This window comes from Zootoca vivipara, chromosome 13, assembly GCF_963506605.1.
Source record: "Zootoca vivipara chromosome 13, rZooViv1.1, whole genome shotgun sequence".
Lineage (NCBI taxonomy): Eukaryota > Metazoa > Chordata > Lepidosauria > Squamata > Lacertidae > Zootoca > Zootoca vivipara.
Window position 1 is genome coordinate 49,592,258 of NC_083288.1, and position 25,865 is coordinate 49,618,122.

General features: G+C 47.6%; 1 protein-coding gene across 1 annotated transcript in view; it reads left to right on the plus strand.

The window, feature by feature from the left end:
- Positions 1 to 654: 654 nt before the first annotated feature.
- LOC118094284 (polyunsaturated fatty acid lipoxygenase ALOX15B-like) overlaps positions 655 to 25,865 on the plus strand; it is a 36,552-nt gene continuing 11,341 nt past the window's right edge. Inside the window, exons 1-9 of the mRNA XM_060281884.1 lie at positions 655 to 1,027; positions 15,685 to 15,889; positions 17,037 to 17,118; positions 18,737 to 18,859; positions 21,201 to 21,304; positions 21,665 to 21,837; positions 22,673 to 22,816; positions 23,730 to 23,933; positions 25,708 to 25,794. Of these exons, the coding sequence (XP_060137867.1) occupies positions 731 to 1,027; positions 15,685 to 15,889; positions 17,037 to 17,118; positions 18,737 to 18,859; positions 21,201 to 21,304; positions 21,665 to 21,837; positions 22,673 to 22,816; positions 23,730 to 23,933; positions 25,708 to 25,794 (1,419 nt within the window). The 5' untranslated portion in view covers positions 655 to 730. The remainder of the gene's footprint in view (positions 1,028 to 15,684; positions 15,890 to 17,036; positions 17,119 to 18,736; positions 18,860 to 21,200; positions 21,305 to 21,664; positions 21,838 to 22,672; positions 22,817 to 23,729; positions 23,934 to 25,707; positions 25,795 to 25,865) is intronic.

Here is a 25,865-nt window from a genome sequence, read left to right on the forward strand (position 1 = left end):
CTCCTATTCACCTCCATCTCCGGGGGCCTGCCCCCGTGGCACTGCCAGTAGGGCGTGCCCCTAGATCTGGGGCCTGGGCTGCTCCTGACCTGGCAATGCTAGCAACCAGGTAAACAGAGAGGGGCACTGAACCCCCCCCCAAAAAAAACTCCTGCCCCCTCCAACTGCTCTGGAAGGAGTTTGTGGAGTTGGGCTTTAGCTTGGGGACAGAAGAACGCCTCCTTTGGCTGCAAAAGATCGCAGGTTCGATCCCTGCCGTCTCCAGATAGGGCTGGAATAAGACTCTGGAGGTGCCAGTGGGCCACGGCCTGGCTTAGTCCCGAACCCCTATCTTAATTTCTGTCGATGAAAAGTTACCCTCCCTTTCTCTCTGCCTATCTTCCCATCTGCTTCGCTCCATCCCCCTGCCTTCCAGCCCTGCCATCGCCCTCTCATCTCTCCCTGCCGAGATGCACCTGCCGAGATGGGAGGTCGAGCCACCCACGATGGAGAGATGGGTGGTCCGGCCCTCCATGTCCAGGTGCAGCTTGCTTTCCCCTTTTTCTATGCGGGGAGGATGGAGGAGAAGGCCTGTGTGTGGATGTGTATATATATAAACGTTAGCCTGCGCTGCACGAGGTTACCTGTATGAGTTGAGGCAGCGAGAGTGGGTGGGAGGACTGAGCTCTGTCGCTTAGAGGCACCTGGGCGTAGCTCTGCCAAAAGGGAGACGAGCCGGTTCCTGGATCAGATGTTTGCCTCGCCTGCGCACCGCACTTATAAGCCAGGCTCCCGGGTTGTTCCCGAAGCTTTTCCCAGCTTCTATTCGCCCCGATCTCCCGAGGGTCCAAACCTGGGCAGGATGGAGCAAGTGGGAATCTTCTCCGCCAAGCCGGCCGAACCAGTTACATACAAAGTCAAAGTGACAACCGGGAAAGGTCTCCTAACTGGGACCTTTGACTCCATTTCCATCACCTTGGTGGGGACCAACGGAGAGAGCGCCAAGCAACTTCTGAACCAGGTTGGAACCAGTTGCGCCAAGGGATCGGTAAGCTTTTGGGGTTTGGCTGTTCAGGGAGAAGGGAGGGCGTTGGGGAGAGGGTGGTCTGGCAGCTCCCCAGAGCAAATAGCAGCTCCTTTTGCAAACATGTTAAGGATGACCTTAAGGGAACTTTCATCTCAAGGCAGCTACGATTAAACGAACGACAATAAAACAAATTGCTTCTACATTTTTAATTCACACGCGATTTTACAATAAGCCACAAGGGACAGCTCCAGGACCAAAACAAATTTGCAGGAGAGCTCAAATTAATACCCGGGTATCCTTTTGAGTCCGACATTTTGCAACGTTTAGCTTTCGAAACCCGATCGGAAAACTCGACCAAAGAACTCTCTCGTTTCGCTATACAAGTAGCAGCCTGAAAGGTTTGTGCTGAACGTCGGGTTTTGGAGGTGAAAAACAGGGGGACGATCTCTGCGTGGCTACTTAATTTTGCATTTCAAATGCAAGGAGTCTGCCAAAAATGTTGAAGGCATTTAAATCTAAATTGATCCGGCCTCGCTTGTGGTTACTGAGACTTGGAGCGGTGGCCCTCAGACATGGGGACCTAGGAGCTGAATTATACTGAGCCGGACTCGTGGTCCATCTAGCTCATTATTGTTTACACTGGCTGGCAGCAGCTCTCTAAGATTTCAGATGGGACCTCTCCCAGCCTTACTTGGAGATGCTGGGGATTAAAAAACCAGGGACTTTCTGCATGCCTTCTCCTCCTTGGATATTTTCACACAAAGAGAGAGAGAGAGATTTAAATGGCTGTACCGGTATATTCTCTCCAATATAGATAAATAAAACCTATCGAAGTCAATGGGCCTAAGTTAGCCACGACGACCATTAATTCCAGTGGGGTCTACCTTGCATGGAACTGACATTGGATGCGGCCCAGGAACTGCAAACTCGCCATACCACAAATAACTTGTTTATTTATATTATTGGTTTCATTTAAAATTGTAGAGTTGGAAGGGATCATGAGGGTAATCTAGTCCAACGCAGGAATCTTCTGCCCCACGTGGGGCTTGAACCCACAACACTGAGCTTAAGACTCTCATGCTCTGCTGATTGAGCTATCTGATGGGCTATATCCCACCTTTATCTCTGAGGAGCTCATTTGTGGCCTCAGTTGAGAAATGCAACTAATGATGGGCAATATCATCTGCTCACCTGGATTGTATGCGCAGACAGGGCGCAGGACAAGGGTATGCTAAGAGGGCGTGAGAGCTGCATTGACAAAGGATAAGTCTAACTCTGCCGCCGGAGGCAGTTTGCCTCTGGCTATCCCTCGCTGGGAATCGCAAACCAGAAATGCACACTGCTGTCGAACCTCAGGTCTTGCTTGGGGTCTTCGCAGAAGAGGCATGATCTGGTTGGCCACTGTGAGAACAGGATGTTGGGCCTGAATGCAAGGAGCTGGCCCAAAGTGAATTCAAAGTTGGGAGAAGTGTATCCGAAGAAGTGTGCATGCACACGAAAGCTCATACCAATGACAAACTTAGTTGGTCTCTAAGGTGCTACTACAGGGACGCAGGTGGCGCTGTGGGTTAAACCACAGAGCTGAGGGCTTGCTGATCAGAAGGTCGGCGGTTCGAATCCCCGCGACGGGGTGAGCTCCCGTTGCTTGGTCCCAGCTCCTGCCAACCTAGCAGTTCGAAAGCACGTCAAAGTGCAAGTAGATAAATAGGTACTGCTCCAGCGGGAAGGTAAACGGCGTTTCCGTGCGCTGCTCTGGTTCGCCAGAAGCGGCTTTGTCATGCTGGCCACATGACCTGGAAGCTGTACGCCGGCTCCCTCGGCCAATAATGCGAGATGAGCGCCGCAACCCCAGAGTCGGTCACGACTGGACCTAATGGTCAGGGGTCCCTTTACCTTTACCTAAGGTGCTACTGGAAGGAATTTTTTTATTGTTATCTTGAAGTGAATTCAGTAACTCATTGAGGTCTAGAAACTTGGTTAGTCTGCATATTGGCAGGTGCATCACTCGATTGCTTCTCGCTCCATGGCGATTTGATGACTGACTGTAAGAAGTGACTCAAAGGCACGTGGCAAGTTGCCTTAGATCACGACAAGCTATTGACTCCTCAGACTGGTGACAGCTGTCCGGATCGCGGCTCAAGAGTGAGACCTTCCCCAGGACCTGTTGCTTGATGCTTGGGATGCTGGTGGTGAACTGGGGGCCTTCCAGATGCAAATCACACTCTCTCTGCGACTGAGCCTTGTGTTCTATCATTGCATAGCTCAGGCAGTAGAGGAAGCTTTGATTAACTACAGGGCCCAGAATCCTTTGAGAAAAAGAATGGGCTTCGAATGGGTTTCAAAGGCAGAGCACACATGCAACCCAACACTCCCGGAGTGTTAAGCTATTCCACGGGCATTTGGCTATGTCCAGTTTAAACTTATATTATTAAAAATCACTCCAGGCGATGGGTAGGTAACATAAGAAACAGGGATTATTGTTTTGTTCTGTTTCAACTGTTTATTTTGTGCTTTTTGTCTTCTGAACTGCCCTGAGATCTTTGGATGAAGGGCAGTGTCAGAGGTTGTTACGACTACTCCTGCGTAATGACCTTCCACATACTTGTCTTTCAAAAGTCTTTATTGGTGCACGTTATTTACAGTGTAGTGAGCTGTCTCCGTTTCAGAATCCGGCACTGCCCCTTTACGTGACTTTGACCAACATAAAAGCCTCGGGACAGTGAATCTCCTCCCCTTTCTCCTCCTCCTTAATTCCGGTGCCGGGGGAAAGGGTCTACGATCCGTTTTCTCCCTGTCCATTCTTCCTGCCTCTCTCTCTTCCCGCCTGAGGAGTAGGGGCTCTCCCATGCTGCCAGAGACCTGGCACTCCCTCTCCATTTCCTGACTAGCCCCTTCAGACCCCACGTTTTCATGGCTGCTTGGGGACGGACTGCTCCTGATGAGAGGGGAGGTTTCTCTATAATCCCCCCCCTTACAGGCAGTATATAAATGTTAACAACAACAGAGTCCTGCTGGATCAGGCCAATGGCCCATCTAGTCCAGTATCCTGTTCTCACAGTGGCCAACCAGGTGCCCGTGGGAACCCTGCAAGCCAAATTCGAACACAAGACCCCTCTCCCCTCCTGCGGCTCATATCCAGAGGCATTAGTGCCACTGACCATGAAGGCAGAGCACAGACATTGTGGCTGGTAGACATCGATTACCGTCTCTTCCATGAGTTTGTCTAATCCTCATATAACCTTTCCATAATGATGGCCATCAGAAATAATAATAGGGTTATAATAGGTTATATCAAATGTTAGTCCTACTGAGGGTACGCAGGTGGAAATCAATGGACATGACTAACCGGGGCCAATTAATTTCATCAGATCTACTCTGAGTAGGACTTACCTGGATACAGCCCAATCTCAGAGCATTTATTGATGATGGCTCTTCAGAAACGCTTCTGATAGTTGGATAAGTTTTTTGGAAGTCTAACCTGATTGGCCCTTGTTTCAAATGGGATTGGGGAAGGAAAAAAGGGGTGGTGTTGGAGATCTCTGGAAACAGAACTAAAGTTCACATTTGAAACTCACAGAATCTTAGAACTGTAGAGTTGGAAGGGCGCCCAAGCGGTCATCTAGTCCAACCCCCTGCAGTGCGGGAATCGCAGCTACAGATCCGCTGTGATTCTCATGTTTGCATTCTGGACAACTCAGAACCGAAACGCATTTGAAGGGGGATTCTGTCAACCACCCTTTGTACATTCCTGTCCATTTCCATCACGGAAAGAGATGGGGAATTGGCTGCATTCTTCCAGTGCATTCTGAAGCCATTGCAAGGGTTTCCTGTCTGTCTCAATGCAGGTGCTAATTGACTCAGCATTGCTTAGAGCCTTGGATGATTGTGTTATCTTCCAATTACTGTTTTTGGGAGTTTAACTTGGCATGCATCTAAGCCCTTAATTGAATTGTCACAGCCTGTCCTCCTTGCAGTCAGTCTTTGACGTCTGCTTCCATTTTCCTTCTCCCCCCCCCCTCCTTACACCCACGTGCGCCAAAGATTCACATATCTGATTACTCTCATCTTTCAGCTGATGCAACAAGGCACTTTTTTGTTGCTGCTGTTGCAAAGTTCAGCCACGGAAATCTGAAAGAGGCTCACAGGGAATACACAAATCACACCCTTGTTTTAAACTGTCTATGCCTGTTTGCGTGTTGGGGAAAAGATACGCAAATAATTAGAAGTTTTTAAATTGTGCTTGGCTTGGAGCAAGCAGAGGGAGAAGAGTTTTTCTGCCTTTCTCATAACATCAACGAAGATGAATGTTAGGAGATTCAGGACTGATAAAGGGAAACACTTCTTCATCGGTTTAACTATGGAATTTGGACTGCTTGGAAACAGAATTACCGTCAACATAGGGCAAGTCCAGTGGCGGATTTAGGTGTAAGCTAAACTAGCTAAACACTCTCTTGGGGGCCCCCCAAAAAATTAAAGGGAAAAAATAACTGGATGTACATTTCCAAAATACTGTATAAGATACAAAACAACTAAAATAAAATCTACATACAGCAACAGTGTTTTGTGTTGTGTAGGCTCCTATGATGTAAGTCATGGGCCCTGCCTGTCAGCCTGCTCCCTAAAATATCACTGGTTTACTCCTTTCTATATATAAAAGGGACCCAGGTGGCGCTGTGGGTTAAACCACTGAGCCTAGGGCTTGCTGATCAGAAGGTCGGCGGTTCGAATCCCTGTGACGGGGTGAGCTCCCATTGCTCGGTCCCAGCTCCTGCCAACCTAGCAGTTCGAAAGCACATCAAAGTGCAAGGAGATAAATAGGAACCGCTACAGCGGGAAGGTAAACGGCGTTTCCGTGTGCTGCTCTGGTTTGCCAGAAGCGGCTTTGTCATGCTGGCCACATGACCTGGAAGCTATACGCCGGCTCCCTCGGCCAATAATGCGAGATGAGCGCGCAACCCCAGAGTCGGTCACGACTGGACCTAATGGTCAGGGGTCCCTTTACCTTTTTACCTTATTACCTTCAGTAGCTTAGGGCCTCATCAAACCTAAATCCGGCCCTGGGTAAGTCTATGGATGGCTCCTAGCCCTGATGGCTGTGCTCTGCCACACACAATCGGAGGCTTCTGAATCCCAGTTGCTGGAAACCGCAGGAGGGGAGAGCGGGCTCTTGCGTTCGAATCCTGCTTGCTGGTTTCCCGTAATGGGCATCTGGTTGGCCACTGGGAGAACAAGATGCTGGACTAGGTGGGCGCCATTGCCCTGATCCAGCAGCAGGCTCATCTTATAGAATCACAGGCCTGTAGAGTTGGAGGGGGACCCAACGTGTCATCTAGTCTGACCCCCCGCAAAGCAGGAATCACAAAAAAACCCCACCCGATTTTATGCTTTGTCTTGCTGCAGCATTACAGATCTGGAGATAGTTGCCCCAGCACAATGCAAGAGAGACTGCTATGCTACACACATTTATGGGCGCCTGGACTTTTTTATTTGAAAACTTTATTACGTTTTATGGATTATGGGGGGAGGTGGAAATAGCATTCCGCCCCCCTTTTGCTTCTATTATGGTGGAAATCACAAGCTTTCTGGTATAGACCGAAGCTAATTTGGCAGCCCTCGGACCGATGATCCGAGGCCACCAATTTTCTCTGCTTTCCGGAACTCTTGCTAGTGAGTCACTTTGGCTTCCCTGCCTGTCACATTGATGTGAACTGGCTTGGTGAGGGTGCAATCAGGGCGCACATCTTAATGCGTTACGGACTAAATCACATGAATACCTGGAGATCTTTGATCTCTTCCCCTGCCATGCAAAGAGCCTGATGTACACGAGATAGCCAAGGCGTGTCAAGCAAACCCAAGTCTCGTGGCCAAGCAGTGCATCCCTCTCTCTCTCTCTCTCTCTCTCTCTCTCTCTCTCTCTCTCTCTCTCTCTCTCTGTGTGTGTGTGTGTGTGTGTGTGGCCGGCATGAATGAGCTTCGGTGGTACCACGGAATGCTCACCAACATTCCAGCTGCCATCGCAGAATGTTAATGGACAACAATTGCCATGAAGGAACTGGATATTATTTCGAGAAGTATGTCACAGAAGCATGGGAAGGGCTGTGGGCTGTAAACAGGTCAGAGAAGTTTGGGTGCCGAGGGACTACGAACCAGGAAGATACTTCAGCAGGATTCTGTTGACACAGCAGTAGTGGAATCTTAATTTCACATCTCAATTTGAACCAGCCTTTCGCTGCATTTGCTTGCATGTCTCTTGGGTATTTCTGAATTTTATCGGGCGAAAAATTCCTGCACTGCAGGGGGTTGGGCTAGATGACCCTCGGGGTCCCTTCCAACTCTACGATTCTGTGATCTCCTGGCAAGGCTGGGAGAGCTTCCTGATTGAGGTCTTGGAAAGCTGCTGCCAGTCAGTGCAGACAGTACTGAGTTAAATGGAATTCTATGATTCCACTTACTGCAGTTGTTTTTTTATTTTGAGCTTCAGCCAAGGAGGCTCCAGGCTGTATGTGTGGATTTCCTCCCCTCCCCACCCTCCATTTTGCCACCACAACAACCCTGCGAGGTAGGTAGCTCTGCCTGAAATAAATTTAAGGCTCGAGACCGCACACACAAAATTTCGCAGCAGGAAAGTGGCTGGAAGCTGGATCTTATCTGGATCTGAACTGGGCACCATAGTTCAAGAAGGATATTGACAAGCTGGAACGTGTCCAGAAGAGGGCAACCAAAATGGTCAAAGGCCTGGAAACGATGCCTTATGAGGAACGGCTTAGGGAGCTGGGTATGTTTAGCCTGGAGAAGAGAAGGTTAAGGGGTGATATGATAGCCATGTTCAAATATATGAAAGGATGTCATATGGAGGAGGGAGAAAGATTGTTTTCTGCTGCTCCAGAGAAGCGGACACGGAGCAACGGATTCAAACTTCAAGAAAGAAGATTCCACCTAAACATTAGGAAAAACTTCCTGACAGTAAGAGCTGTTCGGCAGTGGAATTTGCTACCAAGGAGTGTGGTGGAGTCTCCTTCTTTGGAGGTCTTTAAGCAGAGGCTTGACAGGCATATGTCAAGAATGCTTTGATGGTGTTTCCTGCTTGGCAGGGGGTTGGACTGGATGGCCCTTGTGGTCTCTTCCAACTCTATGATTCTATGATTCTATGATCTTTCCAGTCTAAGGGTTGCTGGCCCAAAATACTTTGCTGCCTGAGGCGCACCAGCAAATGGGGACTTGCACTATCAAAATCTCCACCCCTACGGCACACACAAACACATCAAGCTACGGTGCACCGGAGGATATCCACGGCCAACCAAGTTATAATGGCAACTGAGGCCAAAAATCCCCAAAAGCACCTCTCCGGCTGCAAAAATACAAGAATACAAATTGAATATCTAAAGAATTTGATGCCCATTATCGCCTGCCTGAGTCAGCACTGCCTCAATCTGCCTAATGGCAGGAGCGGCCGTCCCCAATCTTAATTCGGTAATCTACCGGCTACTCTTAGCTGGTTCACAATAATTGCTTTAATGCCAGAGCGGAGAGCTGCGGTTAACTTGGATTACGCTGTGTAAACATTTGTTCATTGGTTGGCATCCGTCTGCCTTGGGAGACAATGAAAGATCATATATATATATATATATATATATATATGGTTTTACAGATATAAAATTAAAACGATATCACGAGTATTCTCAAATTTTCGAGATTCCGCTCAACCTCCCGGCTTCCTACCCTGCCCTCCATGGGCCCTTCTGTCATCGTTTTCAACTGCGTATTATTTCATCCTCTATATTTTAAATCTGTCTGTATTGTCCAAAGTTTTCGTTACATTATAAAAGTTAAAGGTAAAGGACCCCTGGACGGTTAAGTCCAGTCAAAGGTGACTATGGGGTTACGGCACTGACCAAACCGCTTCTGGCGCAACAGGACACTGTCTGTGACGGAAACCAGAATGCACGGAAATGCCGTTTACCTTCCCGCTGCGGCAGTACCTATTTATCTACTTGCTCTGGCGTGCTTTTGAACTGCTAGGTTGGCAGGAGTTGGGACCGAGCAACAGGAGCTCATCCCTGTTGAGGTTGAATCCTGAGAAGCCAGAAGTACTGTTCATGGGGGACAGGAGGCGGGCAGGTGTGGAGGATTCCCTGGTTCTGAATGGGGTAACTGTGTCCATGGAGGCGCAGGTCAATTCTGTGTCCAGGGCGGCTGTCTATCAGCTCCATCTGGTATGCAGGCTGAGACCCTACCTGCCTGCAGACTGTCTCACCAGAGTGGTGCATGCTCTAGTTATCTCCCGCTTGGACTACTGCAATGCGCTCTATGTGGGGCTACCTTTGAAGGTGACTCGGAAACTACAACTAATCCAGAATGCGGCAGCTAGGCTAGTGACTGGGAGCGGCCGCCGAGACCACATAACACCGGTCTTGAAAGATCTACATTGGCTCCCAGTACGTTTCCGAGCACAATCCAAAGTGTTGGTGCTGACCTTTAAAGCCCTAAATGGCCTCGGTCCAGTATACCTGAAGGAGCGTCTCCACCTCCATCATTCTGCCCGGACACTGAGGTCCAGCAATGAGTGCCTTCTGGCGGTTCCCTCGTTGCGAGAAGCCAAGCTGCAGGGAACCAGGCAGAGGGCCTTCTCGGTGGTGGCGCCTGCCCTGTGGAACGCCCTCCCAACAGATGTCAAAGAGGAAAACAACTACCAGACTTTTAGAAGACATCTGAAGGCAGCCCTGTTCAGGGAGGCTTTTTAATGTTTAATAGATTATTGTGTTTTATTTTTCTGTTGGAAGCCGCCCAGAGTGGCTGGGGAAGCCCGGCCAGATGGGCGGGCTATAAATATATTATTATTATTATTATTATTATTATTATTATTATTATTATTATTATTATTATTATTATTATCCCATCACGGGGATTCGAACCACCGATCTTCTGATTGGCAAGCCCAAGAGTCTCAGTGGTTTAGACCACAGCACCACCCGCGTCCCTGCAAGTGTTATTCAACACCTGCAATTGTTTTCATTTGTTTGTAGTGGTCTCTCAAATACATTGTAAATCTTTCCCATTCTTTTTTGAAACTTTTGTCCTCTTGGTTTCTGAGCTTTCCAGTCTTTTTTGCCATTTTGGCGTATTCCAGCAACTTGATTTGCCCTTCCTCTCTTATATAGGGACTACTTTTTCTTTCCATCTTTGGGCTAAAAGCATCCATGCAGTCGTCATTGCATGCATGAAAAGTCTTTTCTGCTCCTTTGGGATCTTTGTACCTAAAATCCCTTCAGGTTTAATTATAAAAGCTATTTTAAACATTCTCCCCCCCCCCATTTCATTATAAATATCATTTCCCAGAAGGCTTTTATTACACGTCCACCACATATGATAAAAGTTGCCTTCTTGTTCTTTACATTTCCAACAAATATTTGTACTTGTACTGTATATTTTTGCTAATTTATTTAGTAGAAGTCAGATAACATCTATACATCATTTTCATATAGTTTTCTTTCAAGGTACAACACGCTGAAAATTTTAAATGTGTTTTCCATAACTTTCCCCATGCGGTTAATTGAATATTATGTCCCAAATCTCTCATGCAATGTATCATTACTGATTTAACCTGTTCACGCTTTGTGTGCCATTCTAAAAGTAATCTATACATTTTCAACAGGAATTTTACATTATTTTCTAACAGAACTTTTTCTAATCTTGAGGCTTCACAACTGAATCCTTTCTTTTTATCTGTCTTAAAGTCTCGTTTAATTGGTGATACTGTAACCAATTAGTTAATAAATGCCTTATCTCTCCAAAATCTTTCAGTTTCACCTGATGTTTTACTTCAATTTACAGCTCTATATAAGTCACCCATTCATTTCTCATATTTACTTTCTTCGGAGATATTGCTTCAATTGGGGAAAGCCACCACAGTGTTTTCTGTTCTAGTAAATTTTTATATTTCCCCCATGCCATAAAAATTGATTTCCTTACTAGATTATTCTGAAAACCTTTATGTACTTTTGCTTTTTTCATACTATAGATATGCATGCCATCCAAATCTATTATCATGTCCTTCCAAATCTAAAACATCTACATTTTCCAATAATATCCATTCCTGGAGCCAGCAGAGACAAGACGCCTCATAATATAGTTTTAAATCTGGCAAGGCGAAGCCCCCTCTTTCTTTAGCACCCGTTAACGATTTATATTTTATTCTTGGTTTCTTCCCCTGCCAGATAAATCTTGTAAAATCTTTTTGCCATTCTTGGAAGCATCCAGCGCCGCTGACCACAGGAATGACCACAGGAATAAAAATAACATTCTCGGCAATACATTAATTTTCATAACTGATATTCTTCCCATAATGATAGGTTCATCCTTCCCAAAATCTCTAAGTTTCTCTTTCTCTTTATGAAGTTATCTTTAAAAATATTAATATTCTTAGCTGTCAACCTAAATATTTGACTTTTTTCTCTATACATAAGGCCATAGTTTGTTGTAAATCCTTTTTATATTGTTCTGTCACATTTTTCACCAAAACTTTAGTTTTGTTTTTATATAGTTTAAAAGCTGCCACCTGGCCAAATTCCTGGACCTTCTCCAAAACTTTTGGTATACTACTTATGAGATGTTCCACCGTAATCACAAGGCCAAGGTAAATTTAATGCACAAGACTCCCCTGCGAAGAACCCTGGGAACTGTAGTTTGTTAATTGCTGGGAACTGTGCTTCTGTGTGCAGAAATCCATTTTTGTGGGCTGGGCTATGTTGGATGCGCTTTAAGTGGCTGATTATTATTATTTATTCAATTTATACACCTCCCTATACCCGTAGGTCTCAGGGCGGTTCACAAACAAGACCACAACATATAAAATCAAACTAAAAACAATAACTCAATTTTTAAAAAAACCCCAAAGCACCACATTCTAAAAGGGTGTTGGATGTTAATAAGATCAACTAAAGGCCTGGTTAAAAAGCAACATTTTCACCTGGCACCTAATGAAGGCGCCAGGCGAACTTCCCTGAAGAGAGCATTCCACAGACGGGGAGCCACTGCAGAGAAGGCCCCGTTCTCGTGTTGCCACCCTCTAGACCTCTCGAGGAGGAGGCACACGAAGGAGGGCCTCAGAAGATGATCTCAGGGTCCAGGTAGGTTCATATGGAAAGAGGCTGTCCTTGAGGTCCTGAGCCATTTATGTGTACAATTGATCTAGATCGTAAGGTAGGTAAAGGTAAAGGACCCCCGGATGGTTAAGTCCAGTCAAAGGCGACTATGGGGTTGTGGCGCTCATCTCGCTTTCAGGCCGTGGGAGCCGGTGTTTGTCTAAAGACAGCTTTCCAGGTCATGTGACCAGCATGACTAAACCGCTTCTGGCACAACAGGACACTGTGATGGAAACCAGAGTGCACAGAAACAGTGTTTACCTTCCCGCCGCAGCGGTACCTATTTATCTAGTTGCACTGGCGTGCTTTCGAACCGCTAGGTTGCCAGGAGCTGGGACAGAGCAACGGGAGCTCACCCCGTCGCAGGGATCCGAACCGCCGACCTTCCGATCGGCAAGCCCAAGAGGCTCAGTGGTTTAGAGCGCAGCGCCACCCACGTCTGGATCGTAATCAACCCTAGGAAGGCCCATTTTGTCACACACACTCAAACCACACCTTTCGCAACTGCCTAGCAACAGGAAGAAATTAAAGAGGTGAATCGATCCATTCTGGGAATGCAGGGCTTGCCGGATTCCAGCCTGTTTGGCAGAGGAGCCCTGTTTTTTAAATATAGTGGCACCTCTCATTGTTCAGTTGCCTTTTTCGATCCACCCTGTCACTTGCTTCCGTGATGGGCAGCCGACAGCCAGCGCACCGGAGTTCCTCTCTCTCTCTCGCATGTGCTCCGACCCACGTGCCATTCCAGTGGCAAGTACAGTCTGGTCTGGAATCTGACGGAACGTGATGGGAAGACGTCGCTTTATGGCTAACGTCAATTGAAAGCGAATCCTCAGCACCAACTCCAAGTTGATTCACAGCTGGGCAGCAAGGCCTGTCCAATGGGCAGACTCAGCACAGGCTCAGGGCAGGAGCAAAACAGCTCCCATCCCCCCAAAAAGTGTGTTGTTGTTGTTGTTGTACCCACATACCCACACAAAATCAAAGCAGTCAAATTCGGGGCTTTGTTGGGCTCCCTTACAATCCACTCCCCCATTTTTCTGCTCTCCTTTTATTCTTTATCCCTTCCTAGGCACACAGGGATCTGCTTTAGGTCATTTAACTCAGTACTGTCTACACTGACTGGCAGCAGCTTTCCAAGACCTCAAACAGGAAGCTCTCCCAGCCTTGCCAGGAAGATCACAGAATCGTAGAGTTGGAAGGGACCCCGAGGGTCATCTAGTCCAACCCTCTCCAATGCAGGAATCTTTTTGCCCAGTGTGGGGCTTGAACCCACGACCCTGAGATGAAAAGTCTCGTGCTCTACCGACCGAGCTATTCCACAGGTCAGAGGACTGAAGGCCCCGAGAGACGTCTCTTCCCCAATAGTTTTGAGATAAACTTCATGCCCTAAGTTTTTATTTTCTCAGATGTTAAAAGTGTCCTGTTTCCGGACTGCTCCAGTAAATCAATGGGGTGTTTGGGGTCATGTTGACCCCAAAACTGTTCCAAGGAACGTGGAAGCTGGCGGCTGGCAGGATTTCACTGCCCAACAGTGGAAAACAGTACAAAACTTAAACATTTCCATGTGGTATAAGAGCTTGTGGGCCTTGGTTAGTATGGGGGGGGGGAACCTTGTAAATTACTGGTCTCAGGGGAACCCTGAAGATTTTTATGCAGTGTGACAGGACTGTAATCTCTTATGTTTTAGATTTGGACACGTAATAATTTATCCCTGTGTTGCCTAGAGACATATCGGTGCCATGATTTAGGATTCGGGTGCCATAACTCTTAGAATCATAGCATCGTAGAGTTGGAAGGGACCCCGGGGGTCATCTAATCCAACCCCCTGCCACACAGGAATCTCAACACGCAACCCCCCCCCCCAATTCAATTTGAAGCCCTGCTTCGCTTTGCAAATGCTCTAACCGTTTATGATTACATCATTATACGCCCTGCTTGGTATTTCCGACGCTAAGCAGATCTTTTATGACTGTTTATTTGTTTTGGTTATGCAAGACTCCGTTTTGAAAAGGAATTAAAGAGTGTGTCACCATAAGCATTCTGCATTGTATGGAAGCAGCGTTAAGCAGCGGAGAGCCGGCTGCACGTTCCTTGCTCTGGAGAGAACATGTACGGAGGTTCCATTTTCATAGCTTTCCACCCCAAAGTTTCTAGTCCTCAGGGCGTCTTATGCTGTGGGTGTACAAGTTATTTAGTTGCAATTCCTGCATTGCAGGGGCTGGGCCAGATGACGGGCCCCCTCCAATTTTATGTTTTTATGAATGGCAGTTCGTTCGAAGGCATGACATTTTTGGGTGGATGGGGCAAGCTTTGGGCTCCCCCCCCCCAATCTTTGAATCAGGGTTTGCAGACTCCCCAGGTCCAAATTTTTCTAGCGATGAACTAGCAAAGCGGAATGATGTTCCAACAGTCCACCACCTGTGCACTATTATTGCATCAGTGAGTTGTTGCAGAATACACTGGTGAAAATAAAACAAAAACAATCCCCATTAAAGGGCCCTGAAGCAAAAGGAAGGTCCTCCACTAAAATTAAAAAACACCATTCAGTTTAGTTACAGGTAGGTAGCCCTGTTGGTCTGCCGTAGTCGAAACAAAACAATAATAAAAAAATTCCTTCCAGTAGCGCCTTAGAGACCAACTAAGTTTGTTATTGGTATGAGCTTTCGTGTGCATGCACTTTTGTTTCAGTGCAAAAGCTCATACCAATAACATACCAATAACAAACTTAGTTGGTCTCTAAGGTGCTACTGGAAGGATTTTTTTTATTTTGTTTCAACCATTCACGTTCTTAAGGATATAGTAAATCAAGTCTAAGCGTCGTGGGTTCGAGCCCCACACTGGGTGAAGGATTCCTGCATTGCAGGGGGTGTGTCCCTTCCAACTCCATGACCCTATGATGCTATTCTATGATTCTTAAATTAAGATAACGCTTTAGGCTGGGAGTAAACTTCATTGAATTCAACAGGGCTTACTTGGAGAGCAGACATAAGAACATAGCCAATGGTCCAGTAGACCTGAAGGAGCTTCTTCACCCCCATCGTTCTGCCAGGACACTGAGGTCCAGCTCTGAGGGCCTTCTGGCGGTTCCCTCACTGCGAGAAGTGAAGCTACGGAAAATCAGGAAGAGGGCCTTCTTGGTGGTGGCGCCCACCCTGTGGAACGCCCTCCCATCAGACGTCAAGGAAATAAACAACTACCTGACTTTTAGAAGACATCTAAAGGCAGCCCTGTTTAGTTTTTTATGTTCGATGTTGTATCGTGTTTTTAATATTCTGTTGGGATATTGTTTGTTGTTGTTGTTGTTGTTGTTGTTTGTTGTTGTTTATTATTATTAACCTGTTCTCACAGTGGCCAACCAATGTGCAGTTGCAATCAGCCTGTTATTTGCAATCACAGCCTGTCCGTTAGTGCTGCCACTTGGCGTTTGGTGTGAGTTTTGCAATCACATTTTGTGACAGAATCCATCCCAAGTTTGGACCAGAATCGAATTGATTTCTCCTCCTCCTCCTCCTCCTCCCTCCCTCCCTCCCTCCACAGGTGGAGGAGCATGAAGTCATTTGTGACCATGACCTGGGCCCAATCCTGCTGATCCACCTGCACAAGGACCCTTACTCCTTCTTCCCCGAGAACAGCTGGTACTGCAATTCTGTCGAGGTGACGTCTCCACATGGTGAGGTCTATCGTTTCCCCTGTTACCAGTGGATAGAGGGTTTCTGCACCAAGTCCTTCAGAGAAGGAGCAGGTGAGTCTTCCTCACTCCCCACCCCCACCCTGAACATCCTGGCACTTGCTGGAGAGGCAAGGTCCCATCCCATAATGATTCGTCCTGAAATGAGATTTGAAATTCAGAAGAATACTTTGTATGTTTGTTTGCTTGCTTGCTTTATTTTTGCAGACAACCCCCACCCCGAAAACTTCTTTAAATCGGATGTATTTATTTCATTTTTACCTCCCGCTGAGGACCTCATAGCAGAATGCATGGCTGTGTCTTTTCCTCTGCCTATTGATAGGGCAATCCCATTAGACACTTCCTGCATTCGTTTATGGCTTTTATTGGGTAGGTGAGGGAATATATTAACTGCACTTGATCCCTCAAAGGACAGGGCTTTTTGCAGACTCTTTCACAAGAGAGAGCCCTCTTGGCAGAGCCTAAATCTCATTTTAAGCAGTTTAATTGAAAGCATAGAGATCGGCTGTTTTGTTTCCCTGTTTATCAAAGAAACAGGCTACAGACTGGAAACTAAGTTTATAAAATGTATAGTTTACTCACGGTCAAGCATTTGTCCTTAACAGCAACAGCAGTAAAAACTAATACAGTTAAAATACTTGCATTTACAGCAAAAACAGCGTCAGGCATGCTTGTGATGCTGGAACATGTGGACAAAAATCCACTATCATACCTCGGAAGTTGAACAGAATCCGTTCCGGAAGTGCAGCTTCTGATTGGCTGCAGGAAGTTCCTGCAGCCAATCGGAAGCCGCGGAAACTCCATCAGACGTTTGGCTTCCAAAAGAACGTTCGAAAACTGGAACACTCACTCCCAGTTTTTGATCGTTCGGGAGCCTAAACGTTCGACTCCCAAGGCGTTTGGGAGACAAGGTAAGACTGTACTTCTCTGCTTCAGCTTCTTCCCTCCCAGGAGAGAAGGGGAAATGACATCACACAGAGCCTTCTCTGCCAATTACATTTCTATGGTCTGAGTCGGCAGCAATACAGCTCTATGGCCTTAACCCTTTCACACACTAACTAGCAAGAACGTGCATTGTAAGATTTGACTGCCTATCTCCCACATCCGTAAGGATGCGTAAAAAGTGGAGAAATGCTAAAAATTGGGAAAAGCCAGGGAAAGTGTCAAAACCACTTGACCCTTTTCTTCCTTTCGTGTACAGCCAAGACTCCAGCGGACGACACTCATTATCTCCAGCGGAGGCACCGCCGTGAAGAGTTGGCGCTGAGTCATACGAAATATGGGTGAGTAGGGAACAAATGTACAGAGAGACTTACCTACCTACCTACCTACCTACAGTACTTTCATTCCTCAACAGGTGGAGGAGCAGCAACGGTTGTTGCTGTTCTTGTTTTGCAGGAGGTAATCTTCTACCTTGGCCACCGGCCCTAATAACCGGGTATCTTCATCATATCATGACACATGTTAATTTTGCTATCATAGTGTTTGAAATCTAACTACCCAGAAGTGTCCTTACATCAGGCATGGAGAACATGGTGAAACCTGAAGGCCACATTCCCTTCTGGGGAAAACTTACGGCAGCCACTTTTTCCTTTTTCCTTTCCTTTCTTTCATAAAAATTACACACCGCTTGATTGTAAAACAAACAAACAAACCTCAAAATAGCTTACAAAAAGATAAGGCAATGAAATCAAGAAAGTTTTACCACCCTACTGTAACACATACAAAAGTTAAAATATTAAAACAGATTAAAGTTACCTGTCGGTAGCCTTGTTTAAACAAGAACATTTTTAGCAGGCACCAAAAAGAGTAAAGCGAAAGGTGCCTGTTTGATCTCATGAGGCAGGGAGTTCCAAAGTGTTTGTGCTACCCCACTAAAAGACTTAGTTCTTGCAAATGTGGGAAACGGTTATTGTGTGACACCAGTTCTGCCGATCGAAGTGGTAAGGCGACCTTGTAGGTGCATGTGGTGGGCGGGACCAGAGGCTAAAGTGGGTGGGGCCACAAATTAAAACTTGCCTTTGTAGAGTAGATTTGTTGCCACACACCCCCCCCACAGCCCTCTTTGTCCTCCTCGCAGAACGACGATTCCCAGAGCGCCTTAACCAGGCATCCCCAAACTTCGGCCCTCCAGATGTTTTGGACTACAATTCCCATCATCCCTGACCACTGGTCCTGTTAGCTAGGGATCATGGGAGTTGTAGGCCAAAACATCTGGAGGGCCGCAGTTTGGGGATGCTTGGCCTTAACAGTCAATCCCTTTTCCCAGGCAATTGCAGCTCTGTGACGGAAACAGATAGAGCTCCTCTAACAACTTTCAAGATCCTTAAGCAGCCACAGTTCTCGGGATTCCCAACGCTTTGAACGCAGAGTGCAGATGGGGCCTGACAATGGGCCAAATCCTGCCTCCCTTCAAACAGCCGTAGTGCCCACCGTCAGGCAATTCGTTCTGCCCTCCTGTTATGTATTCAGTGGTCTGTGTTTGCCAGAGTTTGAGTCTGGACTAAGGATTCTGAGCTCCCGTGTTCTGATTCGATACATGTTGTCCAATCACAGGACATTTCAGGATTTGGGCCTCTGCCATTGGCCCTTGAACTCTGAGTCATGATTTGCAGTTCGGAAGTTTAGACAGCCAATCACATTGGGAGTGGGAGTGGCTCAGGTTTCCAGGAATGTATATAAGCAGTTGCTTTGCCCTTGTTTCCCAGTTTTGTGGTTCAATAAAGGTTCTTGCTGTTATCGCTGTGTCTTGCCTCGTGGGAACCCACCTACACTTCAAGTCCTACACAAAAGGAAGCCTCGTGGTGTTCTGCAGGATTTTCTCACTGGCAAACACGGTTCGCAGGATTGCCTGGCCATCGTTCATTTGTTCTCCCTCTCTCTATTAATTTATCTGTACAGGTGGAAGGAATACATCCCAGGAACTCCATATTGTGCCGATGTCGACACAGACCAGACGATGGAGTACAATATCCAGTACTCTTTCCCCAAATCCACTGCCTTTTTTGGGCGTGGGACCCTCGCGTAAGTCTTGGGCAACCTGCCAGCGCTTCTTCCTTCCTTCCTTCCTTCCTTCCTTCCTTCCTTCCTTCCTTCCTTCCTTCCTTCCTTCCTTCCTTCCTTCCTTCCTTCCTTCCTTCCAACATCTTTATTGAAAGTTCAAAAAGCACGTAACCATATGTGCACCAAACATGGCGAGACGTAAATAAAAGAGAGAAAAAGAAACCTGTGTAGAAGGGAAAATAAAGGGGGTGGGAGGGAAACTATATTTTACAAGGTTGTTATTGTACTTCACCCGATCTTAACCTCTTACACTATTTGTGAGAGTGGATTCCAAATATTGTTGAGTTTGTCCATGGCAAGTCTGCGTTAAATGCAAGTTGTTCATATCTTGTGAGTTTGTATAAGTCTTCAGTTGTAGAAGGGAGGCACACTTTTATTTCCCCCCCAATTCATCAGTATCAGTCTTTTTCCTGTGGCGAGGGCACAGAGAGTCGACTCGCATTGTCCTTTTGTAAGGTTCAACATGCTGGGTCTAGAATTCAAGAGGATATTTTGCTCTGTAAATGTAAGGTTGTTCCGTACAGTTCTGTCGATAGTTTCAGTTACCTTCTGCCAAAAAATATTTCAATATAGGACAATGAAAAAAACATACGTTTCAGAAAAGCCTTATCCCTATTGTATCTCCAACAGTTAGATAGATACCTTAAAGGTAAAGGTAAAGGGACCCCTGACCATTAGGTCCAGTCGTGACCAACTCTGGGGTTGCGCGCTCATCTCGCATTATTGGCCGAGGGAGCCGACGTATAGCTTCCGGTCATGTGGCCAGCATGACAAAGCCACTTCTGGCAAACCAGAGCAGCACATGGAAACGCCGTTTACCTTCCCGCTGTAGCGGTTCCTATTTATCTACTTGCATTTTGACGTGCTTTTGAACTGCTAGGTTGGCAGGAGCTGGGACCGAGCAACGGGAGCTCACCCCGTCACAGGGATTCGAACCGCCGACCTTCTGATCAGCAAGCCCTAGGCTCAGTGGTTTAACCACAGTGCCACCTGGGTTAGATAGATACCTTTTTTAAAGAAACATAACGGGGTCCTCTGGCGTGCTCTGGTCCATGGGGTCATGAAGAGTCGGACACGACTAAGCGACTAAACAACAATATTGTAAATATTATTTTTTGTTGTATGTGCCTGCGAGCACTTCTTAAGCTAGAGGTGACTTCTGCAGTGGAAGGAGCATGCAGTCAAAGCGTAGCTTCATGTCACACTTCTCTTCCATTGTTTTATCTTTGGCTAAAGACTCCCCTGATAGTCAAATGTATGGATTCAGTCTTAGGCTGGGAGTGTTGTCTTGAATTCCTCAAGGCTTGAATGCTGCTGTGAGCTACCTGGACCTCGGCTTGGTTGTAGAAAAAGCTGCATACAAATATTACATAATACAACCTATTCATTTCAGGGGGAGAGGGATGTGTGACCCTCCAGGTGTGACTAGCCGCTCTGACCTGCAAGACCCCTGGGGATTGCTTTCCAACAATGCAACTTGCGTACCTTCCAACTTTTCCCCAATGCTAAACTGGGACGCTCATCTTCCGGGACGCAAGCGAGTCACGTGACCCGTGCCTTGCTCTCACCCTGAAAAAGTGCTTTGCGGGGTGACAGCGCAGCGCAAGGGCACGCTAGATCACAGCACCCAAAATGGCTGCCGAGATCTCGAGAGGAAAAAATGGGAAAACCCTGTTTTTTTGCAGTGCACTTGGAAGGTATGAAGTTGGTGGGCATCGCTGTTTCTTGTGGGACTGAGTTCCCTAGTTTGACAATGCAAGATGTGAAGAAATCCTTTCTTTTGTCTGTTCAGCCACCTCCCTTTGCACAAAACCTTGGACAGCAGCTGCCACCCAGAGTTGGCAACACTATGGCATAGCTGCCAAGTTCCGGCCTGAGAAATAAGGGACTGGACCGGAAGTAGCGCTGCTGCCATTTTGGAACTGGGCGGAGCATGCTTAGAAGCTACTTTTGATGCTGCTCTGCCCTGTTCCAAAATGGCCGCTGCACCAGAAGTCGCGCTGCAGCCATTTTGGAACTGGGCAAAGCAGCATCAAAAGTCGCTTCTGAGCATGCTCCGCCCAGTTCCAAAATGGCCGCCGCGCCAGTATAAACCGGGGGGAAACAAAAAACATCCGTTTTTCCGGCTGGGAACAGCTGGAAAAACGGGGGTTTCCCGGGGAATACGAGAGACTTGGCAGCTATGCACTATGGTCTGACTCTGCGTACAAGGAAACTTTGCTCAAGGGCAGATCCTCCTCCTCCTCCTCTGTAGTGGCATGTCTCTTCCTTGACAAGTTCTCTTTCTGTGCCTCCTCCTCAGGCTGTTTGAGGCCAAAATGAAGGGCTTCCTGGACAAACCATACTCCTGGGAGAAGCTTGAGGACATCCGCAAGGTCTTCTGGTTCTACCACACCCCTGTCTCAGGTCAGTGAAGGTTGAGGAGGCTGCCTCTCTTCAAAGCAAACCCTTTCCATGAGAGGTCCGGAGGGTGGCAATATGAGAACGGGCCTTCTCGGTGGTGGCACCTGCCCTGTGGAACGCCCTCCTGTCAGATGTCAAGGAGATAAACAATTATACAACCTTCCGTAGACATTTGAAGGCAGCCCTGTTTAGGGAAGCTTCTAGTGTCGGGTGTTTTTCTGTGCTTTTGTATTCTGTTGGAAACTGTCCAGAATGAGCAGGGCATCATCATCATCATCATTATTATTATTCTAGGCAAAAGCGCTTCTTTTCCACCAGGCTTTTCATTATCTGTATCTCTCCTTCCCTTCTTCCCTTCTCCAGAGTATGTGTTCAGGCACTGGAAAGATGACGATTTCTTCGGCTACCAGTATCTGAATGGAATCAACCCTGTGTTGATCCGGAAATGCACAAAGATCCCGGAAAACTTCCCTGTGACCCAGGAGATGGTGGCCGGGCCTTTGGGAGAATCCACCACCCTCAAGGAAGAGTTGAAGGTCGTTCATTGCTCTCTTAGTCATTGGTTGTATCTCAGAGTCACATTCCCTCCCTCTGTCTGTGTGTGTGTTCCCCCCCCCCCTTCTCTATGCATATACAGTGGTACCTCGGTTTACAAACACAATTGGTTCTGGAAGTCTGTACTTAACCTGAAGCAAACTTTCCCATTGAAAGTAATGGAAAGTGGATTAATCCGTTCCTGACGGGTCTGCAGAGTACTTAAACTGAAGCGCGTACTTAACCTGAAGCAAACTTTCCCATTGAAAGTAATGGAAAGTGGATTAATCCGTTCCAGACAGGTCCGCGGAGTACTTAAACTGAAAATACTCAAACCGAAGCATACTTAAAGCGAGGTATGACTGTATATGTCATATGTCTTGAAATATCCATAGCCCAGTAATAGTATCCAAGGCAGCTAACCAAAATAGCTCTAAAGAACCAAGAATGCAGCCGTCACCAGAGGAGCATGGTGGCTGGGGGATGGGAACCATAGCTGCCAAGTCTCCCGTATTCCCCGGGAAACCCCCGTTTTCCCAGCTGTCCCCAGCCGAAAAAACGGATTATTTTTGTTTTCCCCCGGTTTATTCTGGCACGGCGGCCATTTTGGAACTGGGCGGAGCAGCATCAAAAGTCGCTTCTGAGCATGCTCCGCCCAGTTCCAAAATGGCGACAGCGCTACTTCCGGTCTGCTACTTCCGGTCCAGTCCCTTATTTCTCAGGCCGGAACTTGGCAGCTATGATGGGAACCTTAGACCAAAATGGCTGGGCTGGCTGATGTCAGATGGGAGTCAAACTTTCCTCCCTTCTCCAACCCCCTCCAACTCTGTTTTTCAGAAAGGAACCATCTACCTAGCGGATTACAAGTTGCTGGAGGATATCCCTACCATCCTGGTGAACGGCAAAGAGCAATACATTGCTGCCCCTCTGTGTTTGCTCCACCAAAAGCCTTGTGGAAAAGTCATTCCTCTAGCCATTCAGGTAGCTATTTTTTTAAAAAAAGCAATCAGGGGAAAATTCACCAGAAGGATTCCAAACAAGCTAGGAGGTTCCCCCTCACTTAAGGGAAGTCAAAAGATATTCGACGAGACCAAGGAGGCGGTTGATCTTTAGCACACAAGGAGTAAACCCTACACAAATCCGGAATGGAGTCCCTAAGACAGTTCGATGGAGCCTTGTACGCCTCCTTCCATCCAGCAACTCCTGCAACCATGCGGGCGCCAAACGTCTTGCTCTGCTTTCCTTTGGACCACACCTGTGAGGCCGAGGGGGGGTGTCTTGTTGTCTGGGCAGCCCAGGACCTCCAGACGCATTGAGGGCTACGCTCTGCCTCCACAGCTTCTGAATCCCAGTTGCTGGAAACCTCGAGAGGAGAGAGGGCTCTATTGCTTGTGGATTTCCTACAGGCATTTGCTTGGGCACTGTAAGAAGAGGATGCAAGGGACCCAGGTGGCGCTGTGGGTTAAACCACTGAGCCTAGGGCTTGCTGATCAGAAGGTCGGCGGTTCAAATCCCTGAGACGGGGTGAGCTCCCGTTGCTCGGTCCCAGCTCCTGCCAACCTAGCAGTTCGAAAGCACGTCAAAAATGCAAGTAGATAAATAGGAACCGCTATAGCGGGAAGGTAAACGGCGTTTCCATGTGCTGCTCTGGTTTGCCAGAAGCGGCTTTGTCATGCTGGCCACATGACCTGGAAGCTATACGCTGGCTCCCTCGGCCAATAATGCGAGATGAGCGCACAACCCCAGAGTCGGTCACGACTGGACCTAATGGTCAGGAGTCCCTTTACCTTTAAGAAGAGGATGATGGCCTAGACGGGCCATGGGGCAGTCTGTCTTACGGACAGTCTGGAGACAGCCGTTGTTCATTTTATTCCATTGTGATTCCCCCTTTCAGTTGAGCCAACGCCCGGGTCCCCAAAGTCCCATTTTCTTGCCCACCGATGAAGAGTGGATCTGGACCTTAGCCAAGACCTGGGTGCGAAATGCCGAGTTCCACATCCACGAGGTGAACACCCACCTGCTCCGTGGACATCTGATGGCGGAAGTCTTTGCGGTGTCAACACTGAGGCAACTCCCCATGTGTCACCCCCTGTACAAGGTGAGAGGGGTTAAGTTTGGGGCATTTAGCGGCAAGTACGGGGAGGGATGTTTTCGACATCCTCTTATCTTTTGAAGGAAACAAACCGCGTCTGGGGGGGGGAGGCTGCCTCTCCCAGAGGAAGCAGCGATGTCACCAGCCTGGATAATAATAATAATAATAATAATAATAATAATAATAATAATAATAATAATTTATTATTTATACCCCACCCATCTGGCTGGGTTTACCCAGTCACTCTATTAAACATTTAAAGCCTCCCTGAACAGGGCTGCCTTCAGATGTCTTCTAAAAGTCTGGTAGTTGTTTTCCTCTTTGACATCTGTTGGGAGGGCGTTCCACAGGGCAGGCGCCACCACCGAGAAGGCCCTGATGGCTTTGAAAGAAAACTTTGCCCCCTTTTATAAAAAAAGAACTTGTGGGTATCTCGTGAAGCTGAAAGTTGGAAGATTGGGGAGAAATAAAAAGAAGTCCTTCTTGGTGCAGCGAATAGTTAAACTGTGGAACTCGCTTCTGCAGACCCAAGAATCTAGAAGGCTTTAAGAAGAGGACCAGGCAAATTCATGGAGAGAGAGAGAGAGGACTATTGTCAGGGATTGGGCTCAAGAGGGAGAGATGGAGGGGGAGAACTGGTGGGGACCCCCCCCCCCTTCTCTTGACGCTGCAGGAGAAGAGAGAGACAGTCTTGATTTACAGCAGGGCTTTGAGGAGTTTGAGGAAGGTCACAGCGCAGAGATAGATGAACAAAAGAGTTGGGACGTGTTGGGGGGGGATTGTGACAGGGCAGCCAGCTGACACATTGTCACTGGAGAGTATCTCTGATCCCCCTTCTCCCAGAACTCAGCATTCATTAAGAGTGCAGGGACAACGGAATCAGAGACTTTGGGCTACAAGCTGCCACCGTAAAGGGAGATGCTGTTGCTAGGCATGTGGGAGGAGGAAGCCCAGTTTGGAGCAATGCCATTGTTAAGGCTTGTTGTTCTCTTCCGTCTCTCGCTCTTAGGATTGAATAAAACTCATTGTTTTTTCTGCTCTGGCTGCAACTGGGGGGAGGAATAGCTTTCCCGAAGCCTTGACAGAGCCTAGACAGATATTGATAGCTACTAGCCATCGCGGCTGGGCTCTGCCTGTACGAAATGCTTCTGCAGGCCAGCAGCTGGAAACCACAGGAAGGGAGAATTCTCTTGCCCTCAGGTCCTGCTCATGGATTTCCCACCGGGACATCTGGTTGCCCACTCCCAGAATAGGATGCTAGATTAGATGAACCATTGGCCTGATCCGGGAGACTCTTTTTGCATTATTATGTCGGAGGGAGGAGCAGGAAGCTAGCTTTGCGAGGGTTTGCAGGCACCCGCCCACCAAATGAGACTCGGTGGAGGTCAACAGACCCTCCAAACTGCCTCCATCCATCCAGAATCACCTTTTCGAAATGTTCGAAAACCAAGGTGCAGCTTCTGATTGGTGCAGGCACCCCGGAAACAATAGCCAACAGCCACATTGGACGTTCGGCTTCCGAAAAACGTTCAAAAACCGGAGCGCTTACTTCCGGGTTTTCGGCGTTTGTGAACCAAGGCATTTGAGTATCAAGGTGTTTGAGAACCAAGGTACCACTGTATAGGAAAACCACAGAGGGGTGTGTGGGGGGTGGAGGGGCTGCGAAGGGGAGAATCAGAGAGAGAACATGCTATGACTTCAGTTACAAGACCTTCTCTGCGTACTTTGAGACACCCCCCCCCCCAATCCTCACACGTGTTCCCTTTCTGCCCCCCTCCAGCTTCTGATTCCTCACCTGCGTTATTCCATCCATATCAACGTACTGGCCAGAACCTACCTTATCAGCCAAGGAGGTACCTTTGACCGGGTAAGTGGGAGACTCGTGGGACGCCCTTGGAGGAATGACGCCACTGTGGAATGCCTTCCGCACTGAGCCAG